Below are 21,067 nucleotides of genomic sequence, written 5' to 3' on the forward strand. Positions count from 1 at the left end.
CGTTCCACTTGCAAGTCCATGCCTGGCCACCAGTATCCTTGTTTGGTCCGTAGTTTCATCTTTCCAATCCCCAAGTGTCCTTCATGGAGTGCTGCTAGCAATCTCAGAACAATTCCTGCTGGGGGAATGACCTTGTCTCCTCTGTATACGAACACTCCCTTATCATCTACTGACAGTTCCTCCCTGACTTCATAGTACTTTCGTAGATTTTCCTTGAGGTGTTTCTTTTCTGGCCATCCATTCACTATGCACTCCTTCACCTCCTGTATGTCACTATCTTCTTTATAGGCTTCATCCCACTCTTGGTTGCTGATGACCCTTTCTTGGTCCTCCATCAATGCCACCATTTCCTCTCCAGCTTCTTTGTCTTCCTTTTCTGTTTCCATGACTACTGCCCTGCTCAGATAGTCAGCCACTTTATTCCGACTGGCCGGGATATACTCCACGTCGTATCTGTACTCCAAAAGCTTCAATGTCATCTTTACAATCCTGGGCGTGGCATTTGCATGCCCACTTGAGGTGAGTACTTTCACCAATGGTTTGTGGTCAGTTTTCAACTGGAACCGTGTACCCCATAGAAATTGTCGGAACCTTGTCATTGCCCACACTACGGCAAGCATTTCTTTTTCTATGACGCTGAACTTTTTTTCCGTGTCACTCAGTGTGCGGGATGCGAAACTCAATGTTTCCACTACTCCTTGTCCTCGGTCCTGCATTAACACCGCGCCGAGTCCCTTGTCGCTGGCGTCCGTCGTGAGCACCGTTCGACCTTGGGGATCGTACCCTTGCAGGGGCACAGCTCCTACAACGTCTCTTTTTATGCTTTCAAACTCCTGTTGTGTTTCTTCCGTCCAGCTGAACGGTGTCTTCTCCCTTGTTAGTTGTCTCATGTGGTGGGTCTTTGTTGCAAAATGATGAACAAATTTACTATAGTATTCTGCCATGCCTAAGAATGACCTGACATCTTCTCTGTTGGTGGGGGGTGGTGCGTCGCAAATTGCTCTCACGTTCTCAGTCTTTGGCGTGATTCCTTGCACCCCTATTTCATGCCCCAAGTAGGTCACTGATTCCATGCCCAGGCGGCATTTTTCCCACTCCGCCGTCAGGCCTTTTTCTTCCAGCACTCTCAGTACTTTGGTTAGCTTGGCATCGTGGTCTATTCTGTCTCGCCCCATTACTATGATATCATCCTGAAAGTATTGGATGCCATCCATATTCTTGAACAGTTGGTGCATCAGTTTCTGGAACACCGCTGCCGTCGATGCCAGTCCGAACGGCATGTGACAGAACTGATAGCATCCAAAGGATGTGATGAAGGACGTCAATCTCCTGCTCTCTGGATGTAACGCGATCTGGTGGTATGCTGAGGTTAAGTCAATGGTGGAGTACCACTTTATTCCTCTGGTTTTGGCTAGCATCTCTTCGATTCGAGGCAAGGGGAATTTCTCCACTACAATGTTCTCGTTGAGTTCGCGTAGGTCAACGCATAACCTGACCTTCCCACTGGGTTTCATCACCACCACGAGTGGTGCCAGCCATTCGGCGCACGTGATGGGTTCGATTATGCCCTTGTTCTCCAACTCTTGCAGTTCTTCCTGCACTGCCTCTTTCACGGCAAGGGATACATTTCTCACCTTGTGCGACACAGGTACTGCTCCTGCTTTGAGTACAATCTTGTGCGCAAACTTCTCCAGTCTTCCCACGGTGCCTCCAAATACCTTGGGGTACTCTTGCCTCCACCGGTCTAAGTCCGGCCAACTTTCCGGTTCGGTGAGCAATATCTGTACTTTCCCTCCAGGGTCCAGCTTGATGCCCAGGTCGCCCTGGTCCAACCATCCTAAAACTGATGGTCCCTTCTCTGAAACATACAGTTTGCAGAAGGCGCTGCGTCCCCTGAATTCGAACTTTAATGGTCTGAACCCTACCATGGGTATGCGATCTCCGTTGTACGTGACCGGCCTTATGTCCAGGCGCTCGAGTTCCGGGCCCAATGTTGGCTTGAACGTCTCGTTCCATACCGCCCTCTGGACTGTTGTGTAGGGCGAGACTGTGTCTGCCACTATGTTTATTGGTACTCCTCCAATCGTCATATCCAGCACAGGCTTGGTTGATCTCTTGGCGTCCACACTGAGTACTTGATCGTAGATGCAAAACACGGTGTCTTCCTCTTCATAGTTGTCCTCCCCCATGTCTTCTTGTCCCTGGTCTACAAATTTCACCATGTTCCTAGCAGACTTCCTGCGGCACACCTTCTCATAGTGCCCTACGATCCCACAGAACAAGCATTTAGCGCGAAACGCCGGGCATTTCCTGTCATGGGCCTCGTGCGCCAGGCTGCCGCACCTGTAACAGCTCTTCTTACTGCTTCCCATCTGTTTTCCCGGGGGTCCTGGATTTCCCTGCCATCTGTTTGGACTTTTCTGTGCGATCCCTTTGTTCTTGCCTTCTCTTCGGGGTCCTTCGTCCTCTATCCTGTTTGTCATTGGTCTGGCCACTGTCTCTTTTTTCGCCGCATCAGCACATCGCCTTGCTAATTCCGCCTTCTTGACTATCACCATGACGTCCTTCAGCGTGGCTTCCCCACTCGCCCATAACTTCTCCTGCACGGCTTTGCTCGTGGTGTGCATCACGATTTGATCTTTGATGAACTCATCCTGGAACGCGTCGTACTTACACGTGGATGCTAGCTTCCTCAACGCCGCCACGCATTCTTCCACCGATTCCCTAGTCTCTTGCTTTCTCTGTTGGAAGTTGTACCTATCAATAGAAACACAGACCGCGGGTCGGTAATGTTCGTTCAATTCTTCAATTGCATGGGCGTAGACATCATCGTCGGTACTTGCTCTTTGCTTGGGTACTAGATTTTTGAAAACTCTGAGCCCCTCCGGGCCTAGGTTATGTAACAATATTTGTTTCTTCCTCTTGCTCGTAAATTTCTCCTCATTTTCATCCTCCAGAACCTCGATGAAGTTGTCTATGTAGTCTCTCCAATCTTCCCACCTCATGAGGGGTTCCCTTGGTTTAGGTAGGATTGGTACGGGCGCCGTTGCTGATGATGCCTGGGCACACAAGTTTTCGTGCCTTTCCGAGGGGGCGGTCCCACTTCGGCTCTTGGGGCTGCCCGGTGAGTCGTCCTCCTCCTGCTTCTTAGGCTGCCGCTGGGGGCTTTTATTGTCTTCCCCTTCGCCTTTCCCTGAGGTCGCCAGCGCTTCTGCCCTTAGGGTGTATTGTGCAGCGGGGTTTCTCACTGTCTTACCCCTTTGCGTGTCCTTTTCAGCCTCTCCGATGTGCTGTCAGGCTCCTATGTAGGAAGGTGGGCTCTGCCACGCTCTCTGATGTTCCTTTTTTCCTGTGTTGCAAGTGGCCCCTTCGAGCGCGTCGTGCCGATTGGTCTCTGCTCCTGCCTGGGGTCCCTTGCTCGATATTGCCTGCTGCTTTTCCTTTTTTTCCCCGTTTTTTTTTCCATCCCACCCTCGTCGCCATTGTAATGTAGTCAGTAGCTCCCCAATAATGACAGGAGGCACTGTGGATATTCAGGGCATTTATTTGCTAACTCGCATCAGAGAGCGCCGAGCCGCTGCTAGCTCCCGGCTCCGGCACTCGCGCTCTTTTCTCTGGGATGCGCGCGCATCGCCAACATGGCCGCGGGCGCGTAGACGTCATCACGCTACGTGCGCCGTCTAGAGCACTACTACTACAGATGTTTCATTGTTCATGGTAGAGCAGCGTTTCTTCCTATTCCTGGATGAGATACTGGAACCTGCTTCATTGACTGTACATATTGTGGGAACAGGGGAGACTCCTCCAGAGGATTGTCGCCCCACCGGAAAAATACGATAATAATACGAATCTTATTATCATTTTATTTTTCATTATTGCTTATGTAAAGGTGTGGGAGGGGCAGGCTGCGCTTCCTGTAGAGCAGGGGAAGGAGTGGTGGAACTCTCCTAAGTGCGCAGCATGGCGTTTGGCCAGCTATCTTGATGTGGCCAAACCGTCATGTGCACTTGGCATGTTCTCCACCCAGGATGTGTTGTACAGCCTGGTGAAGAACATGCCCAGCCTCCCAATCCCTCTCTGAGCAGCGAACCATGGTGCTCAGACCGATCACAAGGCTGCAGTAAGGCAGCGTTGTGATTGGTCAGGGGAGTTGGGAGCCCGGGTGCTTCCTGTTTAATCGATCGAAGAGGACGAGGACGGAGAAAAGGTGGCTGCGGGGAAGGTGTTATTTTTTTTTCTTTTCCCCTTTTCTTCTGCCCAGAAGCAGCCACTACTGTGTGCTAATATAGAAATCAGCTTTGCTTATTGCTGATTCCTGTGGATTTTAAAGTAAAAGTTTCTGTAGTCCTGGATCCCAGCAGCTACTGAATTATGCAATCCAATCAAATTTCAGGAAAGAACAACCTCCATCATGGGCTGACAGCTTTGAAACTTTATATAAATTGTCATCTAAAGCTGAATAATAACAAGAATTGGCAAAGCCAATAGAGGTGTCTATATTTTGACTCCTAACCAAAATATTTAAAACGCACGGTTCAGTGAAAAATATAGAAAACGAAAAACAATTGCAATCTGCCACAACCCATTTATGTTATGCAGATTTGAAGAGTGCACTGTCATCAGGGAGGGTGTCATGGCAGTGAGCAGGTGTGAGTCTAGCTAAACCTAGGGCCTTGTGGGACTACTCAAAAAGCCAGGTCTTTAGATTCTTGCAGAATTCAAGAAGTGAGAGAGGCTCTTATGTGTCACAGCAAGTTGTTCCACACTTTAGGAGCGATGTAGGAAAAGGCTCGACCACCGGATCTGGTTTTCCATATGAGTGGGATGTTTACAAGTTATAGTTTGGACGAACGGATATACCTGAAAGGTTTTTGAAAAAGGATGCGATCATTGAGGTAGGCTAAGCTAGTGTATGTAGTGCCTTAAAGGTGTGGATGCAGAGTTTAAATTGTGCTCATTTGTGTATGGGGAGCCAGTGGAGGTACTTCAGGTCTGGGGTGATGTGAGTGCAGCATGGGAGTCTGAGAGTGATTCTGGCTGCAAGGTTTTGAATGGTCTGCAGCATTTAGGTGAGTTGTTTGTTGATCCCAGCATACAGAATGTTCCCGTATTCCAGCTTACTCTGTGACAAAGGCTTTTGTGAATCTTTTTCGGGTACTGATTGTGAGCGATTTGGAAATCTTCCTCAGCATCTTCAGGGTATGGAAACATGAGGTAGTGACAGCATTTACTTTGGCAGTCACATTGAGTTTGCTGTTGTTGCTTATAATCTTGATGTTCCTTGTGTGGCAGGTGAGTGTGGGTTTCAGGTCTTGCTCTGTTGTCCACTAGGTGGAGTCCTACAGTGAATTGCTCTTCCTTGAGATCACACTGTTCTTCTTGTCAGTGTTCAGCTTCAGACAATTGGCCTTCATTCAATAGGCAATTTCAGTCATGCAGGCTTTGAACTTGATCCAGGTACTAGGAATCTTGTTTGTGAGGGAGAGAATGAGCTGTGTGCCATTGGTGTACAAGAGGACGTTGAGTGGATCAGTGGCGAGAGGGATCATGTGCACGTTGAAAAGGGTTGGGGTCATGTATTGCAATGTAATCACCTCATTGGTGGCAGAATGATAGCGCAAACCAAATGCATGAGATGGGAGAAAGTCCTCCAGGCGGAGTCAAAGCCCACTCTATGTAAAAAATTGGTAACAATTGGTAATTGAGTTAGCTGTACTGTCAACCCACACCTAAATAGAAAGAAGATACACAAAACAGCAATACAGCTAGTTGGTCCTCACTCAGACAGCCTAGTGTTTTTTGCAAGATATAACCTATAATTGGTGTACATTTTAACTGGAAGGCTGGCTGTCGTCTTACATAGTAGTTAGTCTGCTCAAGGGAGAAACACGTAATAACTTCCTGGAGCCAAGACAGTTCATGAAGGTCTGTATCAATCCAACACTTCTAGACAAGTGACATACAAATTCCATGCAGTTAAACATATTGGGATTCAATTGCTTTGTAATGATAAATATGTGGTTGAGTCCAAACATATTAGCAGCCAGACATCTGGGCAGGTTAATGTTGCTCAATAGATTTAGTTAAAAAAGAAACTCCTCTATTGTGGTTAATTGTGGGAAATTACAAAACATATGCATCCGATCTGGATTATTGTACTGTAGGCACATAGATTGTTTGAAGAGATGGGCATAGATGTTGGCCACAAGCCTCTACAGACGTACAGTTGTTGAATGGAATAATTTATAGTCATAGTGCGGTGTGATTGCATGCAAATATTAGTTGATTTAATATAATGCACTGTATTTGAAAATACTTCCGGGAGCGATTTTCATGTAGAGCTAAATTATAGCCTTCGATATGATTAGTCTTTAGGAAAGCTCTTAAAATTTTGTGCAGTTCCAATTATGTAGGATTGGCAACATTTTCTGAGCAGTTACTCTAAAATTGACATATTTGACCCCCTGGGTATAAGGAAGATCATATCAAGCCTTTTTTCACCAAACAGTTGTTTGAACAGATGAATCCCATGCTAGACCTCAGAGAACCTATCTTTAATATTTGTAGACAAAGTCTTGTCATCAAAATAGGTGACTCATACCAGATTTGATGGATCGTCTAAGATGGTATTTGTCCTTCTAAATACAAATTAAGGCTATGTGAGTTTTTAATTATTTCTTCCTATAGAACATTAGAAGGTTATAAGAGAAAGTCTCTTGCACAGAAATTCCTGGCAGCATATGTAGTTCCATTTTTCTCTTATTCTCGCCATATCATAAGAATTGAGTTTATACAGTAGAGAAAGTGGGGGGAAAAAGTAAATTATTGTGTACACTGAATCTCCTGACAATATACCGACTAAATAAAACTGAACAAAGAAGAAATTATACTGTTTAAAGAAGAATATGCATAAGGTGTGAGCAAGTCTTTTTGAAAGTTATATATTGCACATTCAAGGGAACTAATTCCACTGAAGACAGGATGGCAATATATTCGGTAGGGGATACAACAAAGCCCAATTTTGGCAGCCTAAACTGAACAATGTAGGATTCAAAGAAACTTAGTCTCCCACAGGAATAAAGACAAGCCAGATACAATTGCTGAGCTTTTCTGAGGGTAGAATACATTGCTGTTCACTGGAGGATATCAGTTCCACCCCTGGAAGGTAGATAAAGTTAACTGCATATTTTGCCCTCGTGGCAAGAGGATCTACCTTGATGTCCTTGCACTGGTCTGGGGCTTTCTCAGTAGCTCTCTTTACAGCCTTCCACGGGCCCATGTCCCGCAAAGCTGAAGATGGGCCCACTGTTGCTAGAAGGGCCTTGACCCTCGCACCACCCCATCCCATCAGTGCCCCCCTCTCAGATGGTGGTGCTGTAGCAGGCAGTGAGCAGAGCTGCGCATATCCCAATGGCAGAGGACCCAGGGGCATCAGCCGCAGATCCAGGCAGAATCGAGGTCTCTTATTCCTGCAGCAGGCAGTCATGTAACGAGGTGGGTGCTAGTTTTACGTTAGGTTGCAGCTGCCATTTTAGTTGGGTGCCGCATCAGGGCCTCCATGGTCTCGAATGGTCTCAGGAGGCCAGCCCTCCAGTTTAAACCAGAGCCCCTCGCGCCGTCATCACAGGTGAGCTTCAACTCCTCTCCTGGCCTTCTGGACCCCCCTCCTGTGACTAGTGGTGGCACCTGAGCAGCCCGGGGACAAGAACAGCGCATTGAGCACATTAACAGCCACCATCTTGGCAATGCCCCCAGATACCTACTTTTTATAGCATTCCACAGCACATACTCCAATATGTATCGTTTTTAATTGAAGATGTGCACCAATGTACTTATCTAAATTTATAAAAATCCCCTTATCTCTCAAAAGGAAACTTTTAAAAGGTTTTCAAATCAACAGAACTTTGTGTAGCAAGATTTGATAAGCTAACCTAACCGATCAACCAGAAATGATGAGCTTAATAGTTGTTCTGTGTGTGCTACAGATGTTTTGTTGCCTTATTTCATTTGAGCTTTTTTGGGGTAAGTGGAACTCTCAGAATTTAACTCCGTGGAAATCTTTGGAGTTACTCAAAAAAAATCTGCATGATTCCGCTGAGTTCTGCCCAACACGGAGTTCCTACTTGAACGCTGCCCTCCCTCTGAAAACTGTTATTCGGAGAGAGCCTCAACCCCCTGGATGACATCATGTGCATTATCTGTGCACACAAATGCATGAGCACGAGAAATTGCAGATCTTAGGGACTGCATTACAAGACCACAAGGGAGACTTAAACATATCTCCCACGTCCCACTACTTCAAAGTTGCACGCACCTATTATGTATAGGGGCAGTGTGTACATCAAATTGGGTTTGTTTTCATGCTATGGGGTTGCTAAAGGCAACCCATGCCATGAATCTGACAGCTCCACCACAGGCTCATGGTGAGCAGGAAGTTTGGACCCCTTTGTTGTGTGCCCTAACACAAGCATTTAGTATGGGCAAGCATTGGCAGTGAAGCAATTTAATTGGGGTGTAGCAGGCTCCGGTGACAATGCACCTGCTGCACTAATCAAAACATCTCTGCACCACCCAAAGGACTGCCTCTTATTTCAGCCAGTGTGATCAGCTGTCACCCAGTGCCCGTGCTCAAACTTTGGCCACATTAGACCTCTGGTAGATAAATCATTAAAGGACCGGAAATAATGTGCTAAAGAAAAATCCACCGACATCACTAACCACGTGTCGCTGCTGTCAAACCAGTGGAGTGCTTAAAAACCCAAGAGATTTAGGCAGGCAGCTTCAGCCAATAGGCGCAAATTCTTCTGTCATGGACTGATACTTTTTTAACTTGTCATTACTTAACTACGCTGCTAAAGTGCTCTGGTTGAGTTACTTACACCTGCCCGGAAGCTTCAAGAGCTTTGACTGCATCATGTGCCATAGTGTGCAACACTGGGACCTGGAAAACATCTATCTTGTTCAACCGAGGGCTCGTCCTAGCATTAGTGTCATGTTGTCTGTGCACAACTTTGTGCCGCCAAGGCATATTTCCAGGCCATGGAGTTCAGTGCATTCTGGGAGTTGTAATAAAGTTTTCAAAAAAACAATCAGACTGTCTGTACCAGAATGCAATGGGTTAAAGAAGGAAAGTACTGAGCTGGAAACATGGCATTCCATTACTACATGCCATGTTGGTAACATGTTGGCAAGTGTCATTCATATGCCCACTTTATCACCACTCATATCTCCCCTTGAAACTCTTCCTCACCTGCAGGGAAACCTGAGGGCTACAATGATGGCACAGGTCAGGCTGATGCTCCTACACAACAGCTCTGGTCTTCGGGTCATCTGAGACTGCAGCACCCACTTCGCAGACTTCATTCACACATGCCTAGCCATGCCAGAAGCAGGGGAGGAGTGTTACCTCCACGGGTGGGCCAGCGAACCCGGACATAGGAGCATGGAAGCACTTGTCCAAGTCTTGTGCCATGGACACAAAGAACTGAGAGCAAACTTAAAGGCTAAGTCCCAAGCATGAATGTAAACATGGTGGCCATCTTACTTTAATTATCTCCTTACGTTGAATAGTGGCACCCGGGTGAAGAAGAGGTGGGCGCCAATAATCTCCGCTGCGTGGAGGTGTGCAGAGTTTTTGCCAAACTCTGCGCTCAAGCGGCAAAAACTCAGTGGATTCAGCCGGTGGAGCAGTTTACTGCTCAGGCCTACTTTTCATCACTTAAGTATTTAAAATGGTATAATTTACAATTATTTCTGTGTTGTTTAGATTTTAACATAATATCAAGCAACATTTTGAGATCCCTGTGAAACTACCAAATCACCAGTAAAATTCAACATTTAAAGCTAAAAAGGATTGAATAAACTGGAATAGTCTTTCTATTCCTATCATCTGAACAAACCTAGCAACAGACACAGTTCTTCTATGGCAATTAATTAATATTCTACAAAAAAATATATAATAAGAGTTTTATATAAATAATAATAATACGTCCTTGGTCAGATCATAGGCATTACAATTCAGTCTATCAACTTCAAGTCATTAATTTATATGCTAAATAAATCTAGAAACAACATTTGAATGGATGTGAACTGAATTATAATTGAAAAGATATTAAATACTTCCTGCCTAAATATAGAATAAGATGCTTCAAATGTCATAGCTTATCTAAAGAGCATGCTTCCATCTCAATATATTTTGGCGAACTGCTCTCAAAGTCACTCTTAAATGACTGACATTCTACTTGAAACTGCTGTATTGTGTTTGAGAAGGTTATCTGCACCAAAGAATACCTTCAATCCAGCAATGTCTACTATATATATAACATGCATCAATGATTATTAGTTGAGCCCTTATTGCCATCAGGTGTCTGGATCTGTACTCCCGTCCTGTTCTGCAAAATCAAAGTAAATTTCACATCTTCATAAAGGATCAACGTTTTTATAGAAAATTCCGAGGCTGATCATGATATAAGTGAAATGGCAAGAACGAATATTTTGTATTATTCCTGAAAGTTTTTATTCTACACTCTTGCATTCTTATAATTTTGGGAAATAATTACTTGCAACCTGAAACGGGTGAAAGCATATCATTTTCACTTGCAGAATCACTTTTTGCAACCACGTTGTTAAAGGACCCAGTAGAGGAAATCAGGAGTAGCACCATACCAAGAGAGGAACTGTGAACACAAAACACCAAGACAACCAGAAAACAAGTAAACCTTTGACCGAAGACACAATCGATATAATCCGAGGCTTAGAAGGAATGCTAATAACTTCTAATAGCTCCGTTTTGCAGTCTGTAAACACAGTAAATACCGCATGGTGCCATTAACTAATTTAATGGTGGTACACAGTTTGTGATCCATGGATGGATAATAGCAGGGTTGGCCTTTCTCGGATTTATTTTTGTGACCTGTTGACCACACCAACTATCTTAGTTATCTTGAGGTTAATACAGAAGAATGTGTCTGGCTTCTTCAAAAGATTACAGACTACCCAGCATTATGTTGTTTGCTGGCTATGTTCACACTATATAGGTTCCCATACCGACATGTTTATGGGAAGATGGATTTGTATCACATTTTCAAGTTCAAATGTTTCAGCTATGATTTTAAGTTTCATTGACAGTAAAACCAGTGTCATAACCAACGTTTCATTTTAAAGAGCCTTTAAAGTGTATCGATTGCCTATGTAACAGGTCACATTTGAGCTCTGTCCAGTAATGTCTTTAGACTATTGTAAGGTTTACTAAACCTTCCCTAATGTATTTTTCCGAATTAACCATGTCTATGGTGACTCAATTTGGTTATATATATTTTGCTCTGGACTTCCTATTAGATAGTGTTACTTCATACACCATTGCCAATTAGCCATTGCATAATATTTATAAACCTAACAGTATACATGATTTTCTAATTCTGTTGCTTGTTTTTTTCTTGATCAGGTTGTGATCTAATTCCAGTGGAGTACCTTCGATGGGGTGACCCTGAACCAATTGCAGCTGTGGTGTTTGCATGCCTGGGACTTTTGGCAACCATGTTTGTGACAGCAGTTTTTATTCTTTACCGGGATACTCCAGTGGTAAAGTCATCGAGCCGAGAACTCTGCTACATAATCCTAGCAGGCATCTGTTTAGGTTACTTGTGCACATTCTGTCTCATTGCAAAGCCTCAGTGGATCTATTGCTATCTGCAGCGAATTGGTATTGGCCTCTCACCCGCAATGAGCTATTCAGCACTGGTAACTAAAACCAATCGTATTGCGAGAATTCTGGCTGGGAGCAAGAAGAAAATTTGTACCAAGAAGCCAAGGTTCATGAGTGCCTGTGCTCAACTGGTCATTGCTTTTCTATTAATTTGCGTCCAGTTGGGCATCATCGTTGCTCTCTTCATAATGGAGCCACCAAATGTGATCTTTCATTACCCAAGCATACGGGAAGTCTATCTGATATGTAACACCACCAACATGGGTGTCGTGACTCCACTTGGTTATAATGGATTGCTGATCCTAAGTTGCACCTTTTATGCGTTCAAGACAAGAAATGTCCCAGCTAACTTCAACGAAGCAAAATATATTGCCTTCACGATGTATACAACCTGCATCATATGGCTGGCCTTTGTCCCAATATATTTTGGAAGCAACTACAAAATCATCACCATGTGTTTCTCAGTAAGCTTGAGTGCCACAGTGGCGCTCTGCTGTATGTTTGTGCCAAAAGTGTACATTATCCTTGCCAAGCCTGAAAGAAATGTACGAAGTGCATTCACCACATCCACTGTGGTCCGTATGCACGTGGGGGATGGAAAGTCTTCTTCAGCCGCCAGCCGATCGAGTAGCTTAGTGAACCTTTGGAAGCGAAGAGGATCATCTGGAGAGACACTGAGGTAAATAGATTATTACATGTGCTTGCTACGGACAGTGAGTTTGAAATGTCTTGTTGAAAATATATGTATATATGTATATAATTTGAGCAAAAAATTATTGACATTTTGAGTTTTTTTATGATGTGAGGAATACAAATTTTGATAGTGTGGCATGTATGCTACTAAACAATTATAACCACTCTTAATGCTTTATAGAGTTAATGACAACATAGTTCACTATTTTGTAAACAATATCTGTAGATTGGTAGATCTAGAAGCAAACTAGCAAGACAGCTGTTTCACATACATGCATTACTGCACATAATATATAATGTGGTCTTTCTCAGACAAATGTGATACTTATTTGAACAGATCAAAGCATTCAATGGGTGAAACACATGGGTACTCCTCCTGACCACTTGAGCTATGTTTTCATCTGAAAAATGTATATGTTTGATCCCCTATCATTACTCCTAGTTTTAGAGCACATTTTCGACTGCAAGGAACAATAGAGACTCTTTAGAGTACTTCTGGAAATCTGCACCAGTCATATGTTTTCAGGAGCACCAACAAAGATACAGGTCAAAGCATTTATGAGTATGGGATGCAGTGTACTTTTTTACATACACATACATGCCTTTGTGAAATGCACGGGAATGTACAATTCCCTACTTATAAAGTGCCAAGAGGCCGCAGTCCTTTCTGTTATTAGGAAACAAGGGAACCCAAAGGAAATTTACTAGGGACCTTGGGCGTTAACTTTTTACAAAAAACAGTGGACCCTAGAGTTTGTAAGGATCAGGTTAAGAATAGACATACACTAGATAGTTGGTATGTCCTTTGTCCAGCCGGACAGGAATTTATTAGGAAAATTCAGCAGCCAGCCGATCGAGTAGCTTAGTGAACCTTTGGACTAATTGTATGTGCATATCCCCTGAATATTTCTGTTTTATGTCCGTCTCTGTTTTTGGGCTAATTCACGAAAACATGCAAGATTACATAAACAAGTACTTCAGAAAAGCTACTCTAGGTATAAAATTAATTCATGAATATGCCTCTCTGTAATAAAGTGCACATGCATAAAATAACTGCTACGTCACAGCTTGTTGCATCAATACAGATGTGTGCTAATTTAAAAAAAAATACAAAACTTTTGCATGGAAAGAAAGCCATTTCTCCACAGTTGCCAGTTTCTGTAGTAGATCTAGCTTTTGACTGCTTGAAAGATCAACACCGGTCTTGTTTTCTAGTAGATCTAAAGTAAACAATTTCATTTAGATTTTGAAAGTTATGATTTCCTGAGGTTGGCAGTTCTATTTAAAAATGACAAAGTAAATGCAATTTGTATTCGTACAAAAGAATGAGATGTTTATTTGGGGAATAGAGGTTTCGAAACCTTTATTTTACAAGTTGTTGTAAAATGCTACCCCAAACCAGAGCTCCCAGTGAATTCAAATAGCGGTGTGAGGTTCCCTTGGCCTTCCATGATAGAAAAAATTAACAAATGTGATGAGCCTTCAAGTAAGAGCCTTCTACACCTTTGGACCTAACCATAGAAGACCAACTCAAGCAAGAAGGGCAAGGTGGAACCCTTTTATCTCTTTGGAAAGAAGGCTAGAGCTGCAAATGTCCTACTGATCATGGTGTGCTATCTGTTTTTAGGACATATGAAAGGTCAGACATTACCTGTACTTTGTAGCGTCTCCCTCTCAATACCAGCCTGTGTTATCACCTTCACTCAGATTACTTAGCAATAACTTCCTTCACTTATTGGCAAGATCAAATTTAACTCTCACTTTAATCAAGGTCCAATCAAGGCATTGGAGACACCTGCTCCAGCATGGTCTTTTTATAATACTTAAGAACTCATTGCAAGTCATGTCATTCCAGTTGGTGTGAAAAAGGATGCATTGTGCAGCAATCTAAACAAGGCATGTCTGAACCCACCATGCCCTAACAAACGTGCGGCCACATGCATCAATGTTGCCGTTTGCGAATCCTTAATTGCGAAAATTAAGGAATCGCAATTAAGGATTCGCAAATGGCAATGCATGATTAATTCGCATTTTTTTTAGCGATTCAGTATTTTTCCTTAATTGCGATTCACAATTTGAGAATCGCAATTAAGGAAAACCCTTCCCATTGATTCCTATGGGCAAATTGAAAATGCAATTTCAAGGGTGCAGGGGGGGTCCAAAGAACCCCTCCCTGCACCCCTGAAATTAAACTTAACTGCAATTTACACAAACACATGTCCCAAGGACATGTGTGTGTGTAAAATGCAACTTTCAAAAATGCATTTTTGTGCATGTTTGAAGGTTTTCGGTAAATTAGCACGAGGTTCAACCTCATGCTAATTTACCCCTTCCAAATTGAAAATTTGCAATTTAAAAATGATCATGCATTGCATTTCAGGAATCTGAAATTGCGATTTCTGAAATGCAGTCGCAATTTTAGAAAGCGCAACATGATTACGATTCCTAAAATTGCAAAATACATGATGCATTGCAATTTTGATAATTGCATTCGCAAACGGCCGAAAATTGCGATTCGCACCGTTTGCGAATGCAATTATCGTTGATGCATGTGCCCGTTAGATCCACCTCTATGTTTTATTTAATTGTCTGCATGATATCTTTTGACTAATCCAGGGGACTAAATTGACTCATTGGATATCTTGTCAGACTCCCATTCGGATCAGTGCACATAACCTGTGCTAATTCCCAATGGTAATGATGTTCTTAAGCAATCCATTGGTGGATGCAGATAATTTTCTACTTTTCAGTATGGTTTGGCCATGTGCAGCATTACATTTAAACCAGATTTCGAAAGGATATTAACGCATTACACACAGATGTATTTAAGTTTCTGCCTAATACGATATAATCAGTTTCGCTGTGCCCGCACTCTTCAGAATTTCTAGCATTCCCAATATGATTTTCCGCAGCGACTTTGATCATAATCTATGTCTAAACATTGGCTTGTCTCAGTCAGTCTAACAGCATATATTATTACCCACATGCAAATGATAACCTATTTTTTCCTTAAAGTTTAGGGTTTGCTGGTGACCACATCTGCACTGTTACAACAGTGAATGGTTTTAATCAGCATCTGTAAGACGTACCAGTGGCTGAACTTAATATTGACCAGACCATGGTTACCTTTTACCTTGTTACCTTTTGGCATCAAAGCATAGCACATTGCTCTGCCATGGTAAAAATAGTGAAAATCGGTGTCACTTCCTAAGCCAGTGTCTGTTTGTTTCTTCCATCTCAAGATTTTGAATTAAATCCCCCTAACCTCACTGCAAACGTTGAGTTTTATAAATTGCAACTATTTTTGGCATGTTACTTGTTTAAGGCAATGCCTATCATTTGAAACTGGCCATGAAACTTTAAGATTTCTTTCAGCTAGTTCAAAACAGTGTGTCACATCTTCTTTAAGGTACAATGAAATATATTTGTGTGCCCTACCTACTGCACAAGGTAAGTCCAGATAACAAAATGTAAAATTATTGGCATTCTTTAACTGTCCTTTTCTAGAGAATCTTTACAGTTTCTAAAGGAGAAACTAGTTTAACACACTCCAGGACATTTCTCGAGCTTTTACCCAGTGCCTACTTGAGTGCCTCAGTTTGACAAACATCAGAAAGGAAACATTGACTTCTATGTACTGGTAATATTTGTATATAAGAGTATGCCATTCTGTAAGTAATTGGGTTATTGGTTGAGGGGAGTGGAAGCACCACTCAGGCAACAACCACAATCCTTGGCAGGCTGAACCTCAAAAGACACAAAATGAATGTGCGCTTAACTCTCCAGTAGCTTACAAAGACGATCAGGCTTAACTTAGAGACAATGTGTAAAGTATTTATGCAGCACACAAACTGTAGTAAAGTGAAAGCTCTAGACATGAACAACCCAAAACCAATCTAGAAAAATAAATTACATCTTGATAAAATTATGCCAGAACAACAAAAATGCAATCAATTGAAGCGGAAATTTTACATTTTGATGTTTTTCATGAAAATAGCACTTGAAACCACAAGGGACAACTTGTGGTCATCTGGTGGTACTAGACCGGGGAAATTCACAAATTCAGGCTGACCACAATGAAGCGTGGGTTGGATACTTGTACCAGGTTAGGTCAGCTGAAAAGTTACCTTCTCAAGTCCGGCGCAAAGAGTTCTGTTCGTGTTGGAGGTGACTTTTGGTGCAGAGATCAGGTCGATCATTGTGGCCAATTGTTGTTGTGCAAAGTTCTGGTCGTTGCTGGATCTTCACTTTGGTGGTCTTTGTGGGCTGTTGTTGTAGCGTGAAGTGTATGTCTTGCATTGTCCGTCATCACAAGTGCAGTCAGGATTTTTGCCTTTCCTTCTTAGAGGAGCTCCAGCTGATGGCAACCAATGGTCCAGGACCTGGGGGCACCTCTTGGGGATCAGGACTCTCTCCAGCAGAGACCAGCAGCAGGGCTGAAGCAGGTCCAGCAGGTCTCGTTGCAGCTGGTCAGATGGGCTGTTGCAGGGAGGCCCCTGAAGCTTGTTGGTTGGTGTAAGAAAATGTAAACTTTCTAAAAGTGGCATTTTCAAAATTGTAACTTAAAACCCAACTTCACCAATAAAGAGGATTTTAAATTACAATTCATTTGTGTGTAAACAGTACATATCTATCTGCTCCCAGTCTAAAGTAAGCACTTATTAAGTGTAATATGGTAACCCATTCTTAGTCAAGGAAAGAGTATTGGACCCGGTCTTTTTTACAGGGTTATCCCCAAACTCTTTGCCTTCCTATGCCTATTTTTCTGACCTTCTTTTTGTTCCCTTTAGGACCCTGGGCCCTTTACCACTGCTAACCAGTGCTAAAGAGCATGCACTCTCTCCTCTAAACATGGTGTGATTGGTTTACACCTCTTTTGCATATTTCATTTACTTGTAAGTCTCTTGTAAAGTGGTATACCATATACCCAGGACCTGTAAATTAAATGCTAAGGGCCTGCTTCACTGCTTGTGCCACCCAAAGATGTAGAATTTCAAACCTGTGTCAAGCAGGCCACTTTAGGGCCTAAATGCTCAGTGTACCGCCTCTATGATTTGGCATTTAATCTACTTGCCAAGCCCTAAAATCCCCTTTTATTACACAAAGGTCACCCCTAAGGTAGGACCTAAGGAACCCTGTGGTCAGGGTGCTGTGTAACTAAAATGTAGGACATGTGCATTATGTGTGGCATCTCCTGGTAGAGACAAGCAGCCTATTTTGTTTCTCGTTGCTGTGAGGCCTACTCCTCTCGTAGGCCAGCATTGGAAATTACCTTGTGTACTGTTAAGTGGCACTACCTGATCTGAAAGGAGTGGTGTTGCCAAGTTTGGTATGTTTAGAATAGTAGTGTCAAATCCTGCCTACTGGTGTAATTGAATTTTGCATTACTATTTTCGAAATGCCAAAGTAAGCATTTCTCTCTGTGCTTATGACTCTTTGTGCATTGCAGCCTGACTGCAATACACATCTAGGCCTGGGTGACAGGCTCTGTGCATACTTTCCAGACAGCCACAACACAGGAAGGCTTGAGTGAAGGCTTGAGTGTAACAGGGGTTACATCTGCATTAATCTGCATACTGATGGTCTTCCTGGACTGGGAGAGGGAGAGGTTGTTCACACTTTATATTTTTATAGGTTGTGTCCTGCCCTCACACAAAGGGCTTATTTACTCCCTGCTTATGTCTTGAGCCAGGGCTTGGTTGAAAGGGGAGTGTTGTGCACTTGAAAGGGTTCCTTTGAAGTAACCCCTGTGATCAAAGACATTTTGGAGTATGAGTACAGGGGCTCTGACCCCGTGTGTTTTGAAGCACATTTGGACCTGAAACTAAACCTCTTTCAGAATGGACTGCTGCACTGATTAAAATACTCATCTGGACGGACTGCTTTTCTGTTTGTTGCCCTGCTGCCTCCTAACTTCTCTGCTGCTCAAAGGACTTAACTGGACTGCTTTTCTGCTTGTTGCCTTCTGCCTACTGCTCCCTGACTCTGGTATAATCAGACACTGTGTGTGAGTTGTAACCAGATGCTGCTGGCTCTACAAACTTCCACATTGCCAAAGTACTGCTGGGCTGCCAGGAGAAACTGCCATTCTGCTACCTGCCAGATCTGCTGGCTTGCTACCTTTCTTTGTGCCCCGCATAATGTGCTCTCCAAGGGGCTTGTTAGCTTGCCCCCTGTTCTCTCAAGGTCTCAGGGACAGCAGAGACCTTGTTGCCTGCTCCTTCCAACATTTCTGCACAGGCCCATTTTGCTTTGACTTGATGGAGCTAGGAACTGCATGACCATATTGCTCGAGTGTCTACTGGTTTCAGCACTCTTTGCACATGAAGGGTAGCGCTGCCTCAGTGCCTACTGGCTTTAAATCTGCCTTGAACATATTTCACCTTCCCAGATCTACAGTGGATTATGGCGCCCCAGGTGATGTAGCTCCCAGAAGCCGCACTCTAACCTTGAGTGGACGCAAAGTGATGAGAAAGACATTAGTGTCTATGCCAAAGTTGAGTTTGGCTTGAGTCCAGCATGCTGCATTCGAGCTCCACAACCCTTACCCTATCCAAGGCCTGGGAAACGAAGACACCAAGACCAGCAACAACCTCAGTGCCACTGAACATGTTCCCCAGCCTTGTGGCATTGTATCCAGGTACATTTTGTCTCTGACAAGATGAACTGGGCAGCCACCTGCTAGCCAGCAGCTAGCCCCAGTTATGTGGCCTCATGTGACCATACTGATACTAGCAAGCGAACCTGAGAGGTCTATTTTAGCCATGCTATGCTCCCCGCAGCAGCAGTCTCTAAGAAGTTACACCCGCTGGACTGTGGGAGTCAATCCAAGCTAGCAAGATTTTGGACATACCCATCAGAGGGCTTCTGACCCACTGTAGGTTTGGGGTGCCTCCTTTGTTCCGTATCCCAAGCAGAAAGATACAGCAGGGGACATATATGCCCCACACAGAGAAAGTTTGCCACTATGTGCAGTTCTTCAAAATTGCTGTATATGGTACATTAGAGGAGCAATGTAATTTAGTATTACTGTAAAGCCATGAGAAGTCAAGCAGGGATTTTTGACGTGCAACTACTCGAGGGCCGGGGGAAGTAACATGTTAACTCTAAGGCTTCACAACTGCCTACTTGGTAATCACAAAGTTCCTTCCCTGTTCTTCCCACATATGGTATAGTAGGATGCAGGTGTTCCTGTGCCGTAGATTTTGTTTCGGAATACAATTGTGTCCACAAGGCTCACCTTAATTTACCGTACAACTCATATTAGGAGTGCAGGTGCGCTGCCCCCTATGTGCTTATGGGGATAATTTGTGATCCATGCATTTATGGTGACATGTGATGATTCTTGTGTGTTTTCATAATCTGATATGCATTACATGTCCTAGAGATTCACTGATAGATCTGCATTGTTCAGGATAACGAGCACTATATAAATGACAGCATAATAGTCACAGTAATTATGTGTCATGTAATTTTGGTCTTGTGTTATATATAATATACTATATATTATTATATCATATTGTGTGAAGTCTCTTTTGTGGTGTAGTTATTGTGTTTCTGTGTGAATCTGTTGCACAAATGCTGTACATGTTGCCTCTGATAATAAGCCTGACTGCTCTGCGTCAAGCTACCAGAGGGTGAGCACAGGTTATATTTGGTGTGTAACTTATTTGCCCTGACTAGAGTGGTGGGTTTTGCCTGGCTAAGGTGCATACCCTAGCCAACCAGAAACCCCATTTCTACCAGAGAGTTAGGCCTCACAACAGTGAAAAAGACTTTAGGTGTTTTTCACTGCCAGGATACATAAAACCTAACCTCACATGTCTTTCTTTTTAAATACCTTGCAGCCTGTCCTAGGAGCCTTGATAGCCTACCTTACAGGTGACATACAAGTACTACAAAGGAAGGTTTAGGCCTGGCAAAAGGTTTATTTCTTTTGGTCCAAATGACAGTTTAAAACTGCACATCAGATTGCGGCGGCAGGCCTGAAACATGTGTTAAAGTACGACTTTAGTGGGTGGCACAATGAGTGCATTTAATTATCAGACACAATCAGGTGTAGGCCAATGTACCATGTTTTAGGAAGAGAGCACAAGCGCTTTCGTAATAGTTAGCAGTGGGAAAGCCAACAAAAATTATGTGAGTTAAACAGGAATGGTGAAGGGAAAACGTTTGGGGAAATACCACACCCATCATGTCAGATCTAAGACATTCATATATTGAAACATGCATAACCTTTAACTATTTTGAAAACAGTAAAAAACATTAATCAACCACCATGCCCTCAAAGAATAGTTTCCTGTTTCTATTCCTGCTTTTTAGTTGGTTTCTTTGATCAATTTTATACATTGATACAGCCAAAAGGCTGTCTAGTGCATCTGATTCATAGAAATATATTAATTATTTATCTGATTCATTTATTTATTCACTGAAGGCATCTGCATCAATTCAAAGTCAAATGATGGTGTAGAGAGGCAAATTTGCATCGTTCCTGTAAGCACAGCAAGGGAACCACACAGTCTGACATAGTGATGTGTGTTTTCAAAACACTTTCACATGCTCAAGTGTTTAACATAAAGTACAAAGTTAAGCTGTTCCAATGTCGTTCAACATTTATTTTCTTAACACAAATGTATTTGAATATTCTTTTTTCATCACTATCATATCTAT

General features: G+C 43.1%; 1 protein-coding gene across 3 annotated transcripts in view; it reads left to right on the forward strand.

Annotated features, from left to right (window-relative positions):
• The window catches only part of GRM5 (glutamate metabotropic receptor 5), a 967,370-nt gene that overhangs the window by 906,745 nt on the left and 39,558 nt on the right, over positions 1-21,067 (forward strand). For all 3 annotated transcript variants that reach the window (XM_078658429.1, XM_078658430.1, XM_078658431.1), the window contains exon 7: positions 11,444-12,383. In XM_078658429.1, the coding sequence (XP_078514555.1) occupies positions 11,444-12,383 (940 nt within the window). The remainder of the gene's footprint in view (positions 1-11,443; positions 12,384-21,067) is intronic.

Source organism: Lissotriton helveticus, chromosome 8 (assembly GCF_964261635.1).
Source record: "Lissotriton helveticus chromosome 8, aLisHel1.1, whole genome shotgun sequence".
NCBI lineage: Eukaryota > Metazoa > Chordata > Amphibia > Caudata > Salamandridae > Lissotriton > Lissotriton helveticus.